This window comes from Scomber japonicus, chromosome 2 (assembly GCF_027409825.1).
Source record: "Scomber japonicus isolate fScoJap1 chromosome 2, fScoJap1.pri, whole genome shotgun sequence".
Classification (NCBI taxonomy): Eukaryota; Metazoa; Chordata; class Actinopteri; order Scombriformes; family Scombridae; genus Scomber; species Scomber japonicus.
In genome coordinates, this window is record NC_070579.1 from 25,308,730 (window position 1) to 25,331,340 (window position 22,611).

At 38.0% G+C, this 22,611-nt stretch overlaps 1 protein-coding gene across 1 annotated transcript in view; it reads left to right on the forward strand.

The window, feature by feature from the left end:
* LOC128364616 (alpha-1,6-mannosylglycoprotein 6-beta-N-acetylglucosaminyltransferase B-like) overlaps positions 1-7,340 on the forward strand; it is a 133,714-nt gene extending 126,374 nt beyond the window's left edge. The window contains exons 16-18 of the mRNA XM_053325185.1: positions 3,188-3,262; positions 4,996-5,279; positions 7,142-7,340. Of these exons, the coding sequence (XP_053181160.1) occupies positions 3,188-3,262; positions 4,996-5,279; positions 7,142-7,340 (558 nt within the window). The remainder of the gene's footprint in view (positions 1-3,187; positions 3,263-4,995; positions 5,280-7,141) is intronic.
* The last annotated feature ends 15,271 nt before the right edge of the window (positions 7,341-22,611 follow it).

Below are 22,611 nucleotides of genomic sequence, written 5' to 3' on the forward strand. Positions count from 1 at the left end.
ATTATAAACAACAATGAGGGGAATACACTCTTTGCAGTGGTTTCAGGATCTGATTATCTGTCCTTTCAGGCTAGATGTCCATAAATCTGTTTAGAAATCATATTCCAGAAAAGGTGCTTCTCTTCAGACAAGTTTGTCTTATCAGAGTAAACCAGGCTGTCTGTACAAATTGAACAGAAACTTTTAGTAGCCAAAACAGCATGATGTTTCATGATGTACACTCAGGTGTATTTAAGTTCAATTATCAGACAATGGGCCAGATGCAAGAATATGTTTATATTTTTCTTCTTAAATCTGTCGTACTTTTTCCGTGAGGTGGAAATTACGAGTTTGCCACGTCGGATTCACCAAATACTCGTATCACCAGGAAACAGTTGTAAATGACCTTCGTAAACATGATGAATCCCACCTGTTCTAAATGAACGCTCGTTCCCAAGAAGAGTAAATTAACATGAATGACGCCCCCAAAATACCATATGGTCAGACGTCTGGCAAGTTGTGGAGAAGCTCCATTCATGAAAATGGCACTAAAGACTAAGAATAATAACTTTATGAGCTCTCAGACTAAGGTCCCACTCTCAGAAATAGATCAATGGGAACACATTATTTTTTAGTGTGTAAAAAAGTGTGATCATTCTATTATATTCACAAGTATACCACATTTGCAAAGGAAATCATCCTTGTTTTTTTTCCCACTAATCACTAATCACAATTGATTTTCACTCAGACCTTTAACAGTAACACAGCCTTTAGACTCAATTTACACATTTTATTTATATGATTTAATGCAGAGAAATAGATCAGACAATTTCTAACAACCTCAAGCTACAGTACACCCACTTCCAGTATAATCAAAGTAAAGATATTTCTGCCACATATACACATACAAAAATGGATATTAACTAAATAAATACTAACTTAATATGATTTAAACCAAAGTATAGACAAACCAGAGGAGCGATGGAAAGAAAAGTGGTATTATGTTCAATAGTTATTACAGAGAGCTTGTTTGTCTATTCTTCATGTCCATGTGTTTATTTTCTGCTCCAGTTTACAAAGTAGATTAACATAAGGCTTTGATCAGATTTGCAGTGTGCATAACTTTTTATATTGCATCATTCCTGTATACTTGATTTTCAGTGGTTTTAACTTAAAGTGGGCCAAGTCTGACTCCATACATGGTTGAACTTTAGACTGCTCTGATTTCAGATTGGAAATGCAATTTAGTGAGTTGTGTATCATTTACAAATTAGATCTATTGCATTAGGGCATAAAGACAAACCTCAATTTCTTTTAAATCTAGCCTTTGCAGTTAAAACTTATTTCTAACATCTAACAGCACAATAACTAACAATACAAAGCAAAAAACACACAGGACACATAGAAAATACAAAGCTACACACAGTGTTGGATGTGCATATTAAATGTGACCAAAGTGTTAAAAAAAAATGAGGTAAATATATGTAGAAGTAATCCCTGTAAGCAAAAAGCCTAGGCTTCAGACTGCTCTGAACACTTGTTTTCAAACGTGTTTTTTCTACTTGCAACCTGAACCGACTTTGATTCATAACGGATATGTTTACATGATCACCTGCTCCACCTAAGCAAGCAACTGCCTCGCTCCACTAACATTATGGCGTTTTTCCATTGTTTTCTGACAGTGGCAGTTAACTTCACATATTATAACAAATTGCTGATAAAAGAAACACAGAAATAAAAGTAAATTGCACAAATCCTATATCACACAAATACATAAATAGAACAACACACTTAGAAATATTACACACCTTCAACCTTCAGTGTTAACCAAGAGTCAAGACTAAACCAATTTACCTTGGTGGTATGCAGACTGGTTTTATATTATACAACCCAGAAAAAAATTAACAATGTGTCTGTGAAACTAAATATTCGCAGTATGAATTGTTGTTTATTTGGTAGCATTTCACAGTGTGACTGATTTTACATATTGCATCAATAAGCTACTGTACAAAATTAGGCGTGCTAGATTCCGCTGCCCCCTTTATCTCAGGCTTTCACTGGAGGGACATGAGGTCAATCTACTCCTGCCCCTCTCCCCATCTCCAACAAGGTTAATTGACCCAAACAGTGACATTATATCATTGAAGTGACGTTCAAATGAACGATAGAAAACTGATCCCGTGATTTCAACCACTATGTTTTTTTGTTGTTGTATTTTTGGTACGTGTGCCCTGTTCTACCCCCAGCCAGATGCTGCCCGGTGCAGCTGCCCATATCTAAATCCACTACTGTTTTCGGCTAGCCACACCAAGCCATGACTTGAGTGGCCAAGCAGAACAGAGTGGGCTCATCAGGAGCTAAGATAGCCTGTTAAGAGACAGAGGCTGAACTGAGAGGCTACATAAAGAGCTAGGTATAATGTAAAAAAAATATATATATATATATATATTGTTTTTTTGAACTGTGAATCAAGCAATGTGAAACACCACTCAGTGTAGTAGTATGGTGTGGAATAACCCCTTGCTCTCCGGTACAATTAAGCATACTTAACCAAAATAACTGAATATTACTGGTAACCCTAAATGAAATGTTGTTAAATGATACCAACAATGTACTCCAAAATAATATATTTTCAGGTGCTACAAATGCTACTCTAGTAGAGTACCCGATTACAAATACAGAGCTGGAAATTTGCATAAGAGGTAATTAAAACAAAGCTCCAATTGATATCTTTATTTAGTTTGGCTGATTTCCAACAGTATGAAATAGTTGATCAAATCATACAATACAATTTTTTTATTAATCCTACTGTTTTAGTGGCAGCAATTTTACATTCAGCCAGATTTCGTGTCTCAGACAGTTTGTTAGCATGTTGGTATTAGTGAGAAACACAAAAGAATATAGTCTTACCAGCTCTAATTAGGCCAATCAGAAGTGTATTTTAGTCATAAAACCAGCACATCACTGCAGGGAATGATCTATTAGTATGCAAATAAAGCCTAATGACTTTCGAAGCAGTGACATACTGTGATTAGGCCTAGTAGAAATCTGACAATAGAGACATTCATCTGCTGAAATTCAGAAGAAGAGACAATTCATCGCAATTACTGCGATCAATGAAGTGACAGCAAAAGAAAAGTACACTTTACTGTGAGCAAAATATGGAGATAATAATGGTGGAAGCTCTTTGTTTGTGTCTTATTTTCAGGTTGAGCCATATCTGCCTTACGAGTACACCTGTGAGGGGATGCTGGAGAGAGTACATGCCTACATACAGAATCAGGTGAGATCCTGCTCATACAAAGAGCACTGGACATAACACATCTCTCTTTTCGTTAGTAGTCCTCCCTCTCTCTCATATAAACATTCATACACACTCCTTTCACAAGCTCTCAAACTCCCCACTCTGTTCAATATTTCACCATTGTGTGCATTCAATACCCAGAACTGTGTGTGTGTGTGTGTGTGTGTGTGAGAGTGTGAGTGTGAGTGTGTGTCAGTATTTCAGTGCTCCATGTATGTAGACTTGTGATTAATCGACATGCTAACTCTCATTATGAACCTCATATCTGCCCTCCGGCTCTAAAGCAGAAGGTCTACTGACACTAATGAGAAGGAATGAGTAAGGAGAAATTGGAGAAGTGCAGCGACAATGACGATGATGGAGGACTGGGATAAAAGAAAGATATTTGAATAATCCCACACTAGATGTCAGACAAACTGCAGAGGGTCTCTCAGCAGCCTTTGTCTGCTTCTGACTGGCAGCTAGTTTGGACACCAAAGTGCTATTGCAGTAGCATTTATACTATTGAAATACAAACAGGAGAAAATGAAACAAGTGAAATATCTTACCACATGATTTAACATAGAAACCAGTGCTTGCAGTTTGTCGTCTTTAGCACTTTTTCTTATGCTTTTATTTCACTTAATCTACTGTACCAAAAAAACTAACCAAAAAAGCACATGCATTAATAATAATGATACACTGGCATCCTGTAGTAGCTAACTTATCACTTTTTTATAATTCACCTCAGACTCTCTTTGCCTATTATATAGTGCAAGTGTGTTAAATATTGCAGTTGTGTTTAATGTACAATGCAATACAATAAAAGTCTTTTTTGATGTACTTTTATATTTATTTCTTGTCTTAAGTACATTATTAAAAGTGTTATTGTACAGCAGTATTGTTAAGGTATTTTTAGACTATGAGCAGTGCCACCTTCATTGTTTTGAACATAAACACAGTGACATTCGTGCGCCAAGGTTGGCAGCAGAGGGAGAAGAGAAGAGGCAGATACTGCTTTCATGAACATGCACAGCTATTTGCGGGTTTCCATACAAGATTTTTTTTTAGTTTGCCACCAGGTCAATAAACAATATCAAGAACAACTGTGATATCAGTAGCAAAACTTGCTGTATTTATCGGGTTTATTTTCTTTATTTTAAGCTACAGCCTGCTGTATCTAGATGAAATTGGAGTAGGTATGTGGCTGCAGGATTGTAGCAGGTAGTCAATGTCATAAGTTGCACCCTGCATTCAAAATACAGAACTGCTTACTGTCTGAAAGTACCTTCACTGTTTTGATAAAGCAGTACCAATACTGCTACTATACTTTGTGTCAAGCTGCATCCCAATTCTACATATAAACTAGGGATGTAAACACCAACACATTATAAGGATAGGAACCTCTATTGCACTCTAAAAGACATGAACAGCATCTACATTTTGGGGTCGTTTTTGGGGGGTTGTTTTTTCTGTTACTCAATTGACACAAGTTGTCATACACAATACACCACTTCTTCTGAGATTCCTAACTCAGTCAAATTGAAACACACATTTCATGCACACACTGGTAGAATCAGTATTAATTCATTCTTCACAGAATGGAGGACAAATGTCCATAAATCCATTTTGACATCTTGGAAAAAGTATAATTTCTTGTAGGCCTTGCGCACTTCCAGTATAATAATATGATTGCACAAACTAACTCTACCATATCTTCCACCTTTTGCCAGAACTTCTGTACCCCAGAGCCTCCCTTCATCCCAGCCAACCTCTCCGGACAGGGGTCTGCTGGTAGCAGCAGGATTACAGGACCTCTATTTGTGGCCCTGCCCAATTCCACAACCTTAGGCTGGGCGTCCAATGTGACGGCTCCACCTGCATGGCCTCCATTCAGCTCTCTCAGGCTGCTCGTTTCTCAAGAGGGACAGTCCTGTGTGGATGCGTGTCAGTCAGCTGGTTTCATCTGTGAACCTGCTCACTTTCGTTTCATCAACAACAAAGAGGCACTGCGAGGGTATGTTAATCTAAAGTAACTTCCATTTGCAGTACATGGTGTGTATTTGGCTGACAAACTTAATACTATATATGTCAACTGTACTTTAGTGCAAAGTTTAGTGCCGACAAGCAATCTCTCCCAAAAACATTTTTCTGACACACAATCATGGCAAAAAGAGTGGTTATAAAATGGTGGAAATGGTTTTTTTTTTAGCGTCACAGCCCCTGCGAAATGACATTGATTCAAATGGTCTGATCACATTTCAGAAGTATATAATAATTTTATCCCATTCAAATTAGCCAGGGGGATAAACCAGAGGTTAACTGTCTCATGGGCACATGGGACCAATCTTTTTAACAGTGGGATCCCCAGCCTCTCTAATGTTATTTACTTAATTTGTGTGCACTCACTTCATTTCAGCTCAGTGTGCGAGTCTCTACTACATTATGCTGTATTATATTTGTGCTAGTTTCTCCTCTGCTCTGTGTGTGTGTGGAGGGCCTGAGCCCCACCCATGGTGAGACACAGAGCCAAACAGGGGAGACGCACGGTGGAAACTCTGCACAGTTGTTGGATGAGCAAATTTGTCATTGCGCAGCCATCCAAAGGTTGGATAACATTATCCTCAGCAGTGGACATTGTAATTTACCAGTGAGTCCTGCCCAGAGCCCTGGTTTTACCAAGCTACAGGCTAGGCTGCAATCCTTTTCCTGTGGTTGGCCTGGGTATGTGTCACTCAGAAAACAGTCAGCCAATATGTTTAAATTAGAAAATGAGAAAATAAAACTAAACATACACTTGCATAAATTGATTCATCTACTGATCTGCCAGTTTCTGTTGTCATAGTCTTCTTTATCTGCCTAGTGTAGTTGTCTCTTTAGGCTAAATTGTGACTTTTAGGTTCCACATACACTCTTTTCTTTTTATATAAGGTATGTATGCCGTTTGCCTCACAGTTATATTGCTGTAAGTTCACTGTTTCTACTGTTTAATAGAAACATCTACAAGGTTAACACTGTTATCTGTTTACTGCATATTAAGCTTTTTCATATTGACCTCTTCAAAGTGTAAAACATTTGTTTGCTCTTGCTCTTACTTTCCATACTGCACCAGGAAATGTGTGTAGAAATTTAAGATTTTTCATGAGACATTCTTAGAAAACACCCCCTTTAGGATTGATCACTCATCATGAAACTGACAGATTTATTGTATAACTGACAGTAAATGTTATAGTTGGAATCTCATTTCTTATTAGATGTTTCATAATAGATTATATACAAACTCTATATTCTCATTGAGAACAGGTTAGGTTGTATCTTCCCAGGTATTTTTTTACTTTAGGGTACCAACATTTGGCGGGTGAAGCAGGAACTTAGCTTCAGATGTGTCTTTGGAGCTCTGAGACATAAAGCCTGCTGTTGTGTGTGACTCTCCTACAAACACTCCTCCCCTGCCTGCTTTCATCTCCAGCTCTCTTTGCTCTTTTTTCATCCTCCAAGCATCTTTTTTGTTCACTTCTTTTCTGTTACCCGTCCCTGTAGCTCAGGTCTGTTCTCTGACACCAGTTATCTTTCTCACACTGACATCTCATACCTGCCTCACAGCTTTTCAAACTTCTTTGTCGTTTCTCAGCTAAAACTCAAATCAAATTGGCATCTGTAGTATGATGAAAGTGATGAAATCTTTCTATTTTCCTGACTCTTCCTTCCATTTATTTTGAGCTCATGCCAATTCCACTCTCCTGTCTTAAACAAACAAAAAAAACTTTTAAGACTTGTATTTTCTGACATATCCTTTGAAGAACACAGGAAGTATATTTTCCCGGTGAAGAGTTATTCTGGTATGTACACAGACCCTTGCTCTTCTCTTTCATCCTTTAGGTTACAGGTGCAGTGTGAGGTAGTAGACTCCGAGATCAACCACATCCTTCCAGCCTTCTCCGTGGTACGACGGGAATGTGGCCTCCAACGGGAACCCCTTCTCTTCAGCTGTGCAGGTCACTCCCCCAAATACAGACGTCTTTGCCCCTGCAGGGACTTCCGCCATGGACAGGTGGCACTGTGCAGAGACTGTCTATAATGATGGGACGCACAGAAGACAGACCCAAAAGAATTAAATGCAGACTGGTACGGGGGAATGGCCACCACAGGCCAGAAGGGGTGCAGAGCTGTAACAAATTACCTAATGGTGCAGAGACGCAGCCACCCACCCAGAACAGTAGATGTGGGATTATGAGGAACAGGCATGCATGGATTAAGAGTGGGTACAGTAGGCTTGAATAGGTGCCAGGATCTAAGTGAGGATATTGGTTGAGTGTAATTGTTATAACAGTTGTTATACTGTAACAAGCTAGAGACATATAGTGACTTCCTAGAACAGTGCTCCTATGACACCAGGTGTCTTTACAACCAAACTTTCACATTAACCTACCAACTACAGGAAAATAGTCTGCCTCTGCAAGACGTTGACTGCTATATACAGTGTGTAACATTTCATTTTTGGAACTGTGTCACCAAAACTAAGGGGTTTAAGGTGGAAAATATAAACTGGAAGGTATGTGTGTTGTGACTGCAGAGAGATTTTGACTATAGTGTCATCCCTTGACAGAGCCTTCAAATATGTTGACTTGGAGAAGGCAACTTCGGTTCAATATCCAATCTCCTCTCTGCACTTAGACAGAGGATGATGGACAACCAGGTCATCTCCCTTGCTTTTTCTCCCCTCCTCCATTGATGGACAGAGTCATTTATCAGACTGAACCCAAAGTCGGAGGCAACATCGGTCAATGCAATCATCTCTGGTCGCAAAAGAAAGGAGGAGGAGGACAGAGGACAAAGATAAAGGGTACAAGATTATTTTTCAATAAATAAGCCTTTAGAGCTCTCAACTGGATTTTTAAAGAGTCCTCTGGGCTTTATGATGGCAAACAAATCATAAAATAAAATTAACAGTCTGAATAGATCAGTGTTAAGATGTGTTTTTGTTGCGTCCAGTCTTCTCTCAGTTCCTTCTGACCTTTTTTAGGTTGGAGGGTTTCTTCTCTTCTCACTTCCAACTTCTATGTGTTACAATCCTTACACCATCCAGATTCATCTGGATTTCCATCAATCCATCCAACTGTAGGGAGAGATATTTGATCTTTTTCAACAGCCCACACAGGTCAAAGCTGTCGATAAGAAGTGAGGGCAGGATAGAGAAAATAATGGATGGGGGAGAAAGAAATCAGATGTCAGATGCCAAACATCCAATATTTTTCTTCAAGCCCCGCACCAGCTGTATGTTTTCCCTCATTTTTTTCTGAACTAAATATCATGTCATTATTAAAAATATTTGGACTGAGACATATGGTTGAAATATCTGGGAAACCTAGTGCTTCTTTAGTTTAGCTTTTTTTTTTTTTTTGAATGTTGTGTAGTAGGGCCTTTTTGGTAGGGCTGTTTTACAGGTTGGGGTTTTGTGCACTCATCTTCCAAACATAGCTTTCTGTTCTCCTGACTAAAGTTTTGGAGCTTTCACACCATATTTCACATTTACCTTGTGACCAGAACTCCCGTGAGACATTCAGACATTGGGTGTGGGCTGACCAGACATTTGTTCATGTCAGCCCAAATTTATGGTCCCATGTACCCGTGTCCCAAATCTCTGACACGTCTGACCTCCTTTTTCACCACGTGTTGTATAAACCTGTGTTTCATTTTGTTACTCTGAAAGTCAGGAGTTTTGACAGGTGTTTTTGTTATTCATGATTCATCATGTTTTAGTACAGGCTTATGCAAAATGCTTACATTTTTCCACAATAAAATAGCTACCAAGACAAGTTTAGTTTGAAAAAACACCAAAAAGCCTTTTCAGTTTAGTATTTGGAGATTCATCATTGACAAATTTATTTGAGTATGAAAATCTAATTTTGTGTCTGTTTGTTTTTCATGCCAGATCATATTAACCAGAACAGTAGTGAAGGCCATTCTTATAATCAATTCAAAGTTCTTTGATTGATTATTAATTAATGACCAATGTGTTATACAATACCAGTCAAAAGTTTGGACAGACTTTCGCATTCAAGTGAATGGGAAGGTCTGTCCACACTTATGACTGATATTGTACATACAACATATTTGTGTGTCTGTGTGTGTTAGAGAAACGGAGGGGCTCTTGGTCTGAATCCCAGTGACTAAAGCAGAATTCAATAAATAATAAATCACAAGTGTGAATGCCAAAGTAGATTCATCAATTCCTCATTGACCTGCACTAGCGTGGGGAAAGAAATGTCATCCCATCCACCAGCTCACTATGATTTCAATTTAACACCAGAGGCAATTCAAATTGCAATGAATACTTTTCATCTTTACAATCCATCCATCTTCTTGAGTGAAATATTTACAGTGATCATAAAAAAGCACTAAGCCCCCCCTACAGAAAATCTGTTCTTTCTCTCCGTGGTCATGACATATCAATGCAGGCTGCAGCTTCCATTTCTCTGTTAGTGTGAAAATGTAACATCATTAAGCTATTAAGTCATATGGAATTTTCCTGCATAGAGATTTCGAGATGATCATGCTTTCAGATAATTATGCTTACTTGTAAGATTAAATTGACTGGAATGTCCTGCTTCTTCTGAACAAAGTGTGGTATAACACTTTGTGGCTTATAGAAATGTGATTGACTAAACAGATGTTCCAAACAATGTTTCCAGTCATTAATTATTGTGATCTATAATGTGGGGAAATCACATTGAACTATTCAGAAATGCTCTGGAAAATATTCTTGCACTGTGTAGTCTGTAGGTTTATGTAAAGGTGGTTGTAACTGTTGCACCCCCCCCCCCCCCCCCCACAGCCACTGTTCCAGCAGCTATGTTCACATTAAGCCATATCTATCTAAGGGCTTGAGACTAACAGCTTCCCATCATCTCTGGGACAAACTGATATCCTGCCCGGGGGGCCATCGCAACGACTGGGATTTTCTATACAATTTTATTTTATTTATTTATTTATTTTAAATGATCACTTAGCAAATGACTGAATTGAGCTCTGACTTTCTCGCAGCACCTTGGAAAGCATGTCTCACTGGTTAAACAGAACACAGTGCTGCCCTGGCTGTGTGAGTATATTAGCTGAAAAATTAATTAATAATTTCAGTGTAGGCTATTATTCTGTTTTATTTTTGTTATAATCTATGCCTTAAACACTTAGGCCAAGTCATAAAAAAATACATTCTGATAAATAGCTGATGGGTCACAGGTGGTGAAATAATACATTATTAATAAGGAAAATATTTATTATGTTAAATATTTATAATATGAACATACCAGAGAGCAATGCAAGGCCGCAGAGCTGCTCCACAGCAGACAGTTTCATTTTTTGTCGGGCATGAATTACTGACTCACAACTAAGCAAACTAACAACGGGGAATACTAAGAAATATACAAACACTGATAACAATTATTTATACAATTACACAAGAGAGATTTCTGCAGAAAAAGGTGCACTCAGCATGCTACAATCTTTGCAGACCAGATGGGTTATCAGGAGCAGAAATTGGACTGCAGTAGACAGCATGTGTAGCTACATTAATATGAAACTGTATTGCAAAGGCATAGTTCACCATGGAAACATTTACAATTATGGCCTACTGAAAGCAGCATCTTTAATCTTTAAAGTAAAATGTTAAAAAAAAACATTTATACATTAACAGGACCATATTAAGTGAGTCAAGGGCCCCAGGCAAACTCTGTCTTTCTTTACAAAGTAAAGAAACAAGTTTGTTTACATTAACTTCGAAACCATACCAAGATGATGGTGAAAAAAGTTAGTCTGGAGCATTCCATTTAATGTAATATCAGACTTATAGTGCCAATATATTGTGAACCACATATAGGCTTATAGGGATGTCTTTACACCTCTCCAGTGTTTTAGCAGCTGTGTTAATATTCAGCCATGTCTGTCTTATGTTATTTATCATACCATACTAAATGTAATTTCAAAGAAATTGTGAGAACAACAGTTTTTACCCCCAGACCCAACAGATGTAATTTTGGCTATGATAAGGCTTTTATAATTTCAAATGCAAGCCCTTCATTAGCATCATCTTTTCAAGTTAACTGAACATCTTACAACAATTAATCCTTAACACAGCACTAGTGGTAGGCTACACCACTTGGAGGTTATGTAGCCAAATTGAAATTGTGCTCCTTTAAATGTTATACAGATTAAAGAGAGACAAAGACAGGAATCAATAACTAAATATCAGTGTTCGAAGATTGGCAGATTTGAGCAGTGTAGTTCATGGTCAGGAACTGAGATAAGAAGTATACATGCAACAATATATCAGTTTCTTTCAGAGTAGGGGAGACTGGGGACAGTTGCAACAGGGGACGGTTGCAACAAGTCTTATTTCTCCAATCAGAAGCATGCTAGAGTGATGACACTCACACTGCACATGCTTAGTTAGACCCTCTGCCCACCAAAAAGAGAGAGGCCATATTGAGCATCTGGTCCTGCTTTTATCAAGAAAAGTTGTTTTGGAGGTATGAAAGTAGCTTTTTTCATGAGCTGTATTTTTGTCATACTGTCCTTACCTTTTGTATGAATGAATCCAAACTTACTAGTTTGAATCATTGTTTTGTTGACTATTCAGTGACATGGTTAGTATGTGTCAATGTCAGCGTGGCTGGCTAGCACATGATGTTTTGTCATGATTGATACCATGGGGACAGTTGCAACAGTTGCAACTGTCCCCATGCTAATTTGGCTAGTCATATCAAAACAGACCACAAAACAGTATTTTTGGAGATTGTAAATTCAAAATAAGCACCATTCATGTATTTTATTGTGCCTATGCTCATGATGAACAGAACTGGCAATTATATTACAAGACAATGAGAGACTAATGCTATTGACAAACAAAATAATTCCCCAAATATCTAGTTGAGCAAAAATGAGAAATTATTGTTCTATCTGTTGTGCTATGGGACAAACTAGCCACATACATTTTCCTGTGAAAACAGGAGAAAAGTCCATTTATTTGTTGTCCTATAGTAAATAAATAATCTAAAAGTAGAAACTGTATTCTGTTGGTTTTCAGTATGCCAAGAGTGAGGAAGAGAGTCACTAACAGAGGGGTTCCCCTCAATATTTTGGAACGAGCCTCAGATATTGTAAGAGATGAGGGCAAATCAGTCAGGGCAGTCGCCAAGGCCTTCGACATATGCCACACCACATTATTCAGGTTCCACAAAAAAGACTTAAGCGTAAGCGGGACATCAAATAAGATACTGCTTGCAGGATGCTGGACCAGCAAAAAAGTATTCTCAGAGGACCAAGCAAATTATTCCATTCTTCTTTTCTCACACTGAAGTTTTAATAGCTTCAGTAACATCTGCACATTGACACAAGGTAGGCCTATGATAAATATTACTAAATAAATAATAATTAATTAGTTAAATTGAATGTGTTTTAAATATGTTGCAACCGTCCTGATCCGTGTTGCAACTGTCACCAAGTTTGAGGTCAGTTGCAACATCTGAATTTTTCTATTCAAATCAATATTGTGATTGATATGTTATATGTAACCATCTTTAAATGATATGGGTAATTAGCAGACATGTGTGAGTTTAATATGTAAAGGTTTGGTGGGCCTAGTCCAAATAGTCTCTGAGTAACTGAGAGTAATGTAAAAAGTGTTGCAACTGTCCCCAGGCTCCCCTACTTCAGCTAGCAACTTTTCAGGTTTCAGACATCAGGATATAATGTTACAGACACAGACACAAAAACACGATCATAACCGGGATACTCAACTTTATGTGCTAGCTGTTGATGGCAAATGGATAGAAATGGTTCGCTACTGTTGGCTGACTGCTTCTTAAAAGACAATATATTAATATTAATTATATACATTTGTTTAATGCATGTGTGTGAAGGTCTGGAATTTATTTAAAAGCACCATTGACAGAATTGTGCTTAGTAACAAAAATGATGTGAACTAATTACTTCTGTTGTTGAATAATTGGTGTCATGTAGTATTTTCTATTCTATAATAAGTAATGAGTTTAACAAACATTTCTCAAGTTACTTGCCAACACTGATGCAAATGTCAAACCATGTTTTGCTTCAGCGCTTGGGTTTAGACATAAATCAATGATGCAAATTATACTCATATGAACCAAAGTCTTTGGAGACAAGATTTACGGCCATGGTGTGGTATCTGTGTGGCTGTCTATTGCAGATGCAGCCACTTGAAACTGAACCTTTGGAGGCTGAGTATAGTTTTATTACAACCATCAGATATTAATTTAGGCACATAAACTCAAAGTTTTCCATCTCTCTCTGAAAGTCTTTATCTCTTATAAGGGTGACTTTCAAACTTTACAGATATAACTAGATGAGGATTCTTTTTTTTTTAAAAACAATAGCTGCATTTCCTGTTTTTTAGAACCCCCGTCAAAAACCTGTTGACACACACACACACAGGTGTGTGTGTGTGTGTGTGTGTGTGTGTGTGTTACAAAACATAAGTCTAAATGGCAGAAAAATGGTTTTGCAATTAATTTTGACTCGAAGGCTCCATCCTGACTAAAAGGACCAAACACTTAAGCAAGTAAAGCAGAAGAAACAAATGGTGCACAAAGAACATGACATACAGTAACTGAATTTAGATGTCAGTGGCAGCCACTTTATCGGTCCATATTTGTTCTCAGACTTGAAAAGAAAATGACTGCACCTGCACCTTTACTAAAGAGAATCATTATTGTGCCATCAAGACTTCAAAACCTAAAGAATATTCAGCAGCAGCCTGGATCACTTATCAGTTTTTATCAAGGTTATATTCACAGCTCAGTACAAAGACAAAGGAAAAGGATACATTATTCATGATTTGCAAGTGAGACCACAATGGAAAACATCTATACAGAGAATGGTTGATCACAGAGGGTGGCATCTAATCAAACCTCCTTCACTGAAACTGTGAAACTGCCTTCTGATTAAGAAGACTTGTGTATGACTCACTAAACCATCTTTATGTTTAGAGGAGTGTATGTGCAAATTTTAAATGTCCACTCTATGTTTGTATCATGTTCCACAGTGATGATTGTGCTCGCATAAGCAAACCATGTGTTCTTTTTGTGGCTTAGAACAAGAAAAAATGACAGAGGTTTCTTCTTAATCACCATCCAAACTCCCAGTCTTCTTGAATGTGGTTTTAGTGAAGAGTTTTTTAGTTCAGTACAGTACCAATACTGTAATGTAAAATACTCTGTTACAGGTAAACATCCTGCATTCAAAGTATTACTTAAGTAAAAGCACCTAAATGTGCCAATAGTATACAGTACTCAATATGGAGGCAAAATGACACTTGCCAGGTTCAGTATTTCAATATATACAGTACTGTGCAAAAGTTTTAGACACTTTAGATGTTTAGTTTTTTATCCATAAAGCAATGCATCAGGGAGGTGTATGATCAGTCCAAAAATTCTGCAGCATAAGAGCAACTCCAAACATACAGTCAGGGTCATAAAAAACTATTTTCAGCAACAAGAAGAAAGAAAGAGGAGTCTTGCAACAGATGGTGAACATCATGGAGTCAGACTGGGATTACTTGAGGAGACGGAAACAACTGAGATGCTCCACAAAAAATAAAAACCACAAAAGAACTGTGGCAAGTTACCAAGATGCCTGGACCATTCAACCTGCCAAGTACCTTGAAAAACTATGTGTGGGTGAGTACTGAGGTTTTAAAGTTTGTTTGTTTTAAAGGCAAAGTGAACTTGTATGAAGTAAATTTTTAAACTATTCATAGCATAATTTTGAAAGCATTTTTATTCTGTTTTTAGTGCCTGAACGTTTGCATAGTACTGTATGTAATTTCATTATATTCATGTGTAAACAGTGTAATTAATAAACAATGAAAAAAGCCCTTACTTACAGTCCTAATTAGTAAGATTATCATATGTATTTTGTGAGTAAAATATTAATCTGTAAACAGTAACTAACAGTAAAAAGTACAATATTTCCAACTGATATGTAAAGGAGTACAAATATGTGGAAATACAAGTACCTCAAAATGACTGAAATGTACTTGTGTGTCTACAGTATTTTGCATATTTTTATATTTGTTTGTGTTTGCTTTCAGTGATTACAGGCTATGGGGGCGACTTTATCCACAAAGTAGCATTAATGAGCTTATTATCAGTCCTGTTTGGTCTGTCAGTTGTTAAGGAATTTGAATTAGAACCAAATCCAATCATATTATTTATGCAGTTTAAACAATAATTAATCAGTACAGTAACAGATTGATGTACACAGCTTAATAATTACTGAGTTAATGGAGATATTAAGTATATAACTCAGAGGAGAACATGTTTGTCTGAACCTGACATTCCTTGTCTCAAGATTGACAAGCACATGGACGTGTGGTCACAGTAGCCTGCTCATACACCTGTACTTACACTTGCTCATAACATTTCTCTGAGGAATGTGATCTGTCTTTTAAAAATTCACATATTATGTAAACATACAAAGACAAGTCATTTGTCAGTACCAATCCCAACTCAGTTCTTTTACTCCCTCCTTACTCTCTCAATTGATCGTGTTTTCATTTTTATAAGGATTTTCAAAGGTCCAATTTGCCCACCAAACTTTTGGCACATTACCCTGCTGACATACACTTTGTTTGTTTGTTTATACATTGTTAGCTGCTATAGTGCGTGTGGGTCTAATTACTTTTTTGTCTGTTTTTATCTCAGCGCACTGCACTGTCCCCAATCAGCCTCTCATTATACAACAGTACATTCATGTGAGTGTTTTTTTCACTAATGTGTACATGCATGATTGTGTACACTGCTGCTGTGTTGATGTCTGGAAGTAAGTTAAATCTTCAAGGTGTGTGAGAGAGAGAGAAAGAGAGCTCGCCCACGGATGAGAAGACAAACACTCATCTCTTTGTAGTACTTTCTCATGTTTCCTGGCGCAGATCTTTAATGAAGCCGACATCCGTTTGAAGTGGAGGAGGAGGATGAATCCAGCGCCTTTAGTCATGGTCAGATCCCTGTTGGGCTTTTCACATCAAGGTGCAGTGGGCCTGTTTCCTGTTCACCTCCGATGTACTGCTATCTCTATCTAGAAAGAAAATCTCCCCTGCTGTGCACACAGTATAATATGCGTGCATATATTTGTGGGTCGACCACAATTGAGAGCATTTGGAAGCTCCTGTGTGTGTATGAATCACTGTTAATCTGCTACACAGTAAGATAGAGAACACCTCCAGACCTACCAGTAGAGTGCAAGATATGGGGATAAATGAGAAGGCGCAATAGAGGGAAAGAGGAAGTTGAAAAGGAGGAAGAAATGAGAGGAAAGGGGAGGAAGTATGAATCAGAGGAAAGAACAGGGAAACTAAGAAAGAAGTAGAAGATCAAGTGAGAGGAAAAGGAGAGAATCAGGAGGAGAGTTGGAGAACAGAGCCACGAGAGGTCGACAGGTCTTCGTCAATAATGAATAGGTAATTGGCTGACTCCTCCTGAGCGTCAACGTGAGCCTGAATAAATAAAGTGTGTAAATAAAAGAGCCGCTCTAATATTTAAAGAGCAGCAAATCAATGACAGATGCCCCAGGTGAGCAGCTGAAAGGGAGAGTATCCTCCTTTCTCTTCCTCTCTCTCTCTCATCATTTATCTTTCCTTCTTTATTAAATAAGAAAGCAGCCTGGTTCAAAGTCATATGTAACAATAAGCTGTGTTGATAATACCTGAGGAGCAGTGTTTGTGTGCGTATTTGATATTTGCATGCATCTATCACTCTTTGTGTATTCCCGCCCTTCCTGAAGACATTCCAGACTCTTATCTCCTCAGCCATGTTTCTGTCTCACCTCTGCCTCTCTTTTCTTCACATCTTCCTTCCAACTCTTTTTCCATCACCCTGCCATCGCATCTCTGTCCTCTTTCCCTCTGACCTCTTTCATAGCTGGCATAGGTGAGACAGGCCATAACTGATAAGGATCCCCTTGGGGAGCTGCTGTAATGAGGTAGAGAGCGTTAGGGTAAAAAAAAGAGAGGAGCCTGATTCGAAAAGCGGTGTTTCCACTGTAGCTGTCATAGCACAATAAGGTACATGTAGTGATGTGGTGGGAAATAAAACGTTGGCAAAAAATCTAATCTTCAGGTGTTCTTCAAAGGCCACAAAAACCAGTAAAAAGAAGGGTGCTGAACATAGAAACACACATATTTCAACAATCCCATATATATATAATATTTGTATTATAGCCACTAGTTTTATCTGTCATTTTATCATGGCAGACAGCTAAAAATGATTACAATACCCATGAGCCACAGCCACTATTGATATGGAGAAGAAGCCTGTCAGAGGCACAAATCAGAGTGATGAGACATTTTGTTGTTACAGTTATAAATAAAGGGTGTGCCATAGCTGTAAATTAAATAGTAAATTAAAAGTGAATTGATTTATGCTGTTAATTGTAAAATCAGTTTTCTCAACACTGTAATATTTAGCTTCCATCCCCCATTAGTGTCGAATGAGACAAGATTTTAAGTTTGGTGATTGGATACTTCTTGCCAAAATGCGCTTTTGAGAATCATTGTAGAACCAGGTTTATGCCTATGATTTTTTAAACTTATAGTTCAAAACAGACATGTCGGCCATCTACAATTGGAAAAACAAAGTTTCTCACATTTCTCACTAAACAGTTTGGATAATTTGCAAGTGAAAATATGTCAAGGGATCTGGTAAGTAAATGCAGGAAAAGCACAGTGAAATCTGTTTTTTTGTCAATTGAAAGATAGAAACACATAAAATGTTGGGTAAACTGGGTTTTGGCTGAGTTAACCTCCACTGTGCCCTTCAGTGCACAGTTGTGTGATGTGTGTGTTTGTGTATGTATGTATGTATGTATATATTATCAGGGGCATGTTATGCTAACGCAGCAGACACTCATTGCCTCAATAACTCACGGTAGAGGTTTGATCGTCATCGTTTAGGCGCTGCACACGCATTTTAGTATAGTGTGCTGGCATAAAATGCCCCCCCCCCCCCCCCCACACACACACACACACACACACACACACAGTATATACACACTGCGGTAAAGGTGCACTGTCCAAAAGATACACAACATAGTCTGAGGACAGGGGTGCCTGACTCTTGTCGAATATGCCCTCTAAGGTTGACAAGCATCAAAACAAACATGTTTCAAAAAATAAAACACAAGGTCAAATCAGTCACAGCAAAGATTTAAGAAGAATCTTTTGCTCATTATCTCTTTCCTCTTGTTTCAAGCAGAAACCAAATTGCTTCAATAAAAAAAGGAAGACAAATGGAAAGGATGATGAAAGGCAACAGAGGAGGTAAGAGCTGGTGAAAAGGCTGGCCTTGAGTATTCCCTTGCCCAGTGAGGGGACACAGCAGGTGGGTTCTGGCAATGAAGAGACCCTTTTGAAAATGATGGGAGTGAGAGCGTCTTTTAACATTCATCCAATGCTTCCTGTCTGATGTCTGTATCAACCTTCAATGCCCGTAGCTTCACACACTGACCAGATCATATAACAAGAAAGCAAACAACAAGACAGCACACAAGAAATAAAGAGAGACATGTACACAGCCATTTTCTGTGTATTACCTACAGGAAGCTGTTATGTGAAAAGACTATTTATGGAGTAGACACAAAATTTCCCTAGAAAACAAAGACCATTATGTTGAGTTGTAACGAGGGCTTCCCTGGCACCGCCTCAGAGATGACCCTCTTCACATTGTAGATTCAAAACTCAGATTCCCCCATCTTTCTCTCTACGCTGACTCTTTCATAATATGTAAACTATACTTCCTGCTCCTCACAGCAAATACAGCCGATAAGCTGTGAAACACATCATTAATGAATCAACAGAACCCAGAGAGCAACTTTGTATTAGCAGCAAACATTTCAATAACAGGACATAAAATGACACTCTTAATTGTAGCTTTGTCCATTTTATCTCAAACCTGTGTCTGTTTTATCATAAAGCATCCTGGGGTATTAGTACTCTAGACACATTTAAGGTAATGCAAATGAAAAATAGTGTCAATTTATCCTAACAGAGCTTTTCTGTTGCTTATTGTGGTTATGTAATGTGTTCAGATAAAATAGACTAAAGGCCTTGCTCGATCATGGTATATCAACATAGGTGATTTTAATTATTTCAGCTCATTAAACCTCCTCTGTCTGTACAGTCTGCATAGCAGACATTAATAGCAGACATTGTGACCTCCCATGACAGAAAAGGCACAGGCGTTACTAATAACATTAATGAGTGTCCCAGTAAGCCATAAAAACAATGAACCAGTATTCACCACAGCACTGACACTGAAGCAAGTAAGTGGGATTCAGCCATCATTAATTTCATTATCTACTATATATTGGCTATTTTCATTATTGTTTCTTGTTTTCCTAGAAAGTATTAAGGTAATGGCAATTTGAATAAAATGGCAGTTCAGTCCAGGATAATTTATTTGTTCATTATTTAGATTATTAGGTTACTGTTTACATTTTTTCCTCTATATTAAAGGAGGTAACAGCATTTTTGACAGTTAATTATGTGCTTTAAGTAATAATAATAATGATAAATATGTATCTTTTTATACTGCATTTATTGACATTGCAATATTTATCAATTGTAGCATGACTCCAAATGTGGTTTAACATTTCTGGGCTAATGCTGCATTTGAAATTGCAGCAACATTTCATGCATCTGAGTTCACCAAGAAGCAGATGCTTTGATGTCAATCAATATGGCAGCATCCACAGAAAGGTAAGTAATCAACTCATAGTAATTTCCCCCAAAAAAAGACACTTATCTATGTAGAGTGATGTCAAAATGAATCATAAACGCTGTGAATGTTTAAATGTGATCTGCCATCAGAAGTGTCTTGTGTTCAGTCATGTTGTATATTGTATAATTGATTTGCTAGAATTGTCTCAAGGTTTTTGGACCCTTGTTGTTGTTTTTGTTCTATTGGTTTCCTGTGTTATACTTCTGTTGTCCATCCTTTTGATCATTTGGTTTTGCTTATTTATATTATTTGGGTTGTTGGTTTGAAGGACGGCTTTATATTATTGGTTAGCTTAAAGGTTTATATTCATGTGTTTTCTTGGATGGTTTAATATATGCTGGGTTGTATTAAGAGAATTTTGTTTGCTGGATTGTGGTTTCCAGTTTCCTCTGTGTTTCTGCATTCCTCCCCAGCTCATTTTGCCCTCCACACCTGTCCTGTATCAGTCTCATCAGCCCTGTCCTGCTTCAGTTTCTTCAGCCTGGTTTTGTCTAGTTGTTTCTAATCAGGCCAAAAAAAAGTTTTGAAATGCGGCGGGAGAAAACCTGCAGCCAATCAATACACAGTGGTCTGTCAACCTATATTTCAAATAATTTCTTCCCGCCTGAAACACATACAGTAGAAGATGAACTTACTGTGGCTGTTTCTGCACATCACATACTGTACGACAACGCGTTGTACAATTATAATGATGCAGGAAACAGAAGGCTGTATGGACAGAGATCTCCAGTCTGCTTGGAGTGACTGAGTCTTGAACTGAGATGTTATAGTTGGTCAATATTTGGATATTTTTTTCTGCTTCAAGTTCAATACCCATCTCACACACGATTATTGAAATATGCTGTTTATGTTGGGCATGTACTGTAGGTGACATCATGATCACTCCCGGATCTGTGATGCACCCACAGAGCAGTGTGTTTTACTCCTCAAATACACCAGAGCATCAAGAGCAATGTGTCTCTCCATGGCACAAATAATCTCTTATCAAGGATTGATAGTTTGGTGGGATGACATCTCTTTGGCAACCTATCTCACTTCAGAAAACATCAGATGTGTCAGCAATGTTTTTGGTTCACATCAGTAGTTTATCACTGCAGCACACAGAATGTCAGAAATGAAAGGGCACGCCTGGCTCCAAAAGGAAAAGTAGCAACCCTTGGCTTCAAACCGGCTCCAGTGCAAACCACTTGGTGGCATCACACTTCACTATGGCCATTTTTATATACAGTCTTTGGTTGAGAGTAAACATGGCAGGAAAGTGGGTTTACCAAACAATATGTAAATTACAGATTAAAGTGGAATGAAGTGAGCATCACAAACTGATGTTGTATAGCAATGTATGATGACTTATAAGAGGTTTTTAAAGCGCTATGAAATAGAAGTTTCAGAATATGAGTGTAAAAAATTAAAGTGTCTCCTTGTTCCGACCCAGGGCACAGTTTAAAGAATTTTCCCTTCTTTATAAAATTCATATGCAAGCTCAAAGCATGTTCATGGCCTATTTTGAGTGCTGACCTCTGGTTTATGAAACACTGCAGCAGCAAGACATGTTTTCATGTATGACTGCTGAGAAAATAGACTCAGGTTTTAATTATAGCAGGGACTGTTATGAATCAGAGTGTGTGTGTGTGTGTGTGTGTGCCTCTGTGTGTGAGTGCGTGCGTGTATGTGTGCATGCGGTATTATTCATGCTTGGACCCTGGGGACTGCAGCAGAAAGGAGCTTTGATCAGCCCAAGGCAACATGGAAAGTGAAATAGTGGATTATGTTGGAGGAGGTAAATACAATCACACAAGAAATACAAAAAAAACCCCACAAACCTACACTACACACACTAGACACTTAAAGTAGCCTTAGACTCCTGCTCTCTTTCTCTCTCATAATGCACATCCCCACATTGTGAATTCAACTTAAAAATAAAAGCACTGTCATGTAAACCTCAGGAGACATTTGATGGACTTTGAAGATTATGTTGACAGCATGGGACACAAATAGCCCAGCCATACATCTCGACATGACAGTACAGATGGATAAGAGGAGATTGCTTAGAGGCAAGAACCTGCCACTGGAAACATAGTAAGTCAATATGAATGATTGCCAAATGTATTCACTTGCCATACAGCATTATAGTCTCTAGGGCATTCAAGTATATACTAAAGAATAATATTTTTTTGAAACAGCATGTCAGTGAAAGTACATCTTCAGGGATAATTGAGGAACCTGTGCTTTGCTTCCAATTAAATGGAAACTTTGCCAATTTTCAATTAGCATTGTATCATGACCATGTAGGTAGTATATGCCAATGAATAATGGTTAACTTCATTCCATATAGCCTGTACCCACAGGCCCCCACTCATTTACCAGTGAGAGTCCGCCAGGTGACACAAAACGAATCAAACCAGGGACTTTGGAGAACTGCCTTAAACTACAAACTTTGTTTCCTCATTTTCTATAGTGGTGTCCTCAAGGCTATCAAATATTGGTTTTCCAAAACACTCTACCTACCATATCATGCTAGCGATAGGGAAAAGCAGGTATCAT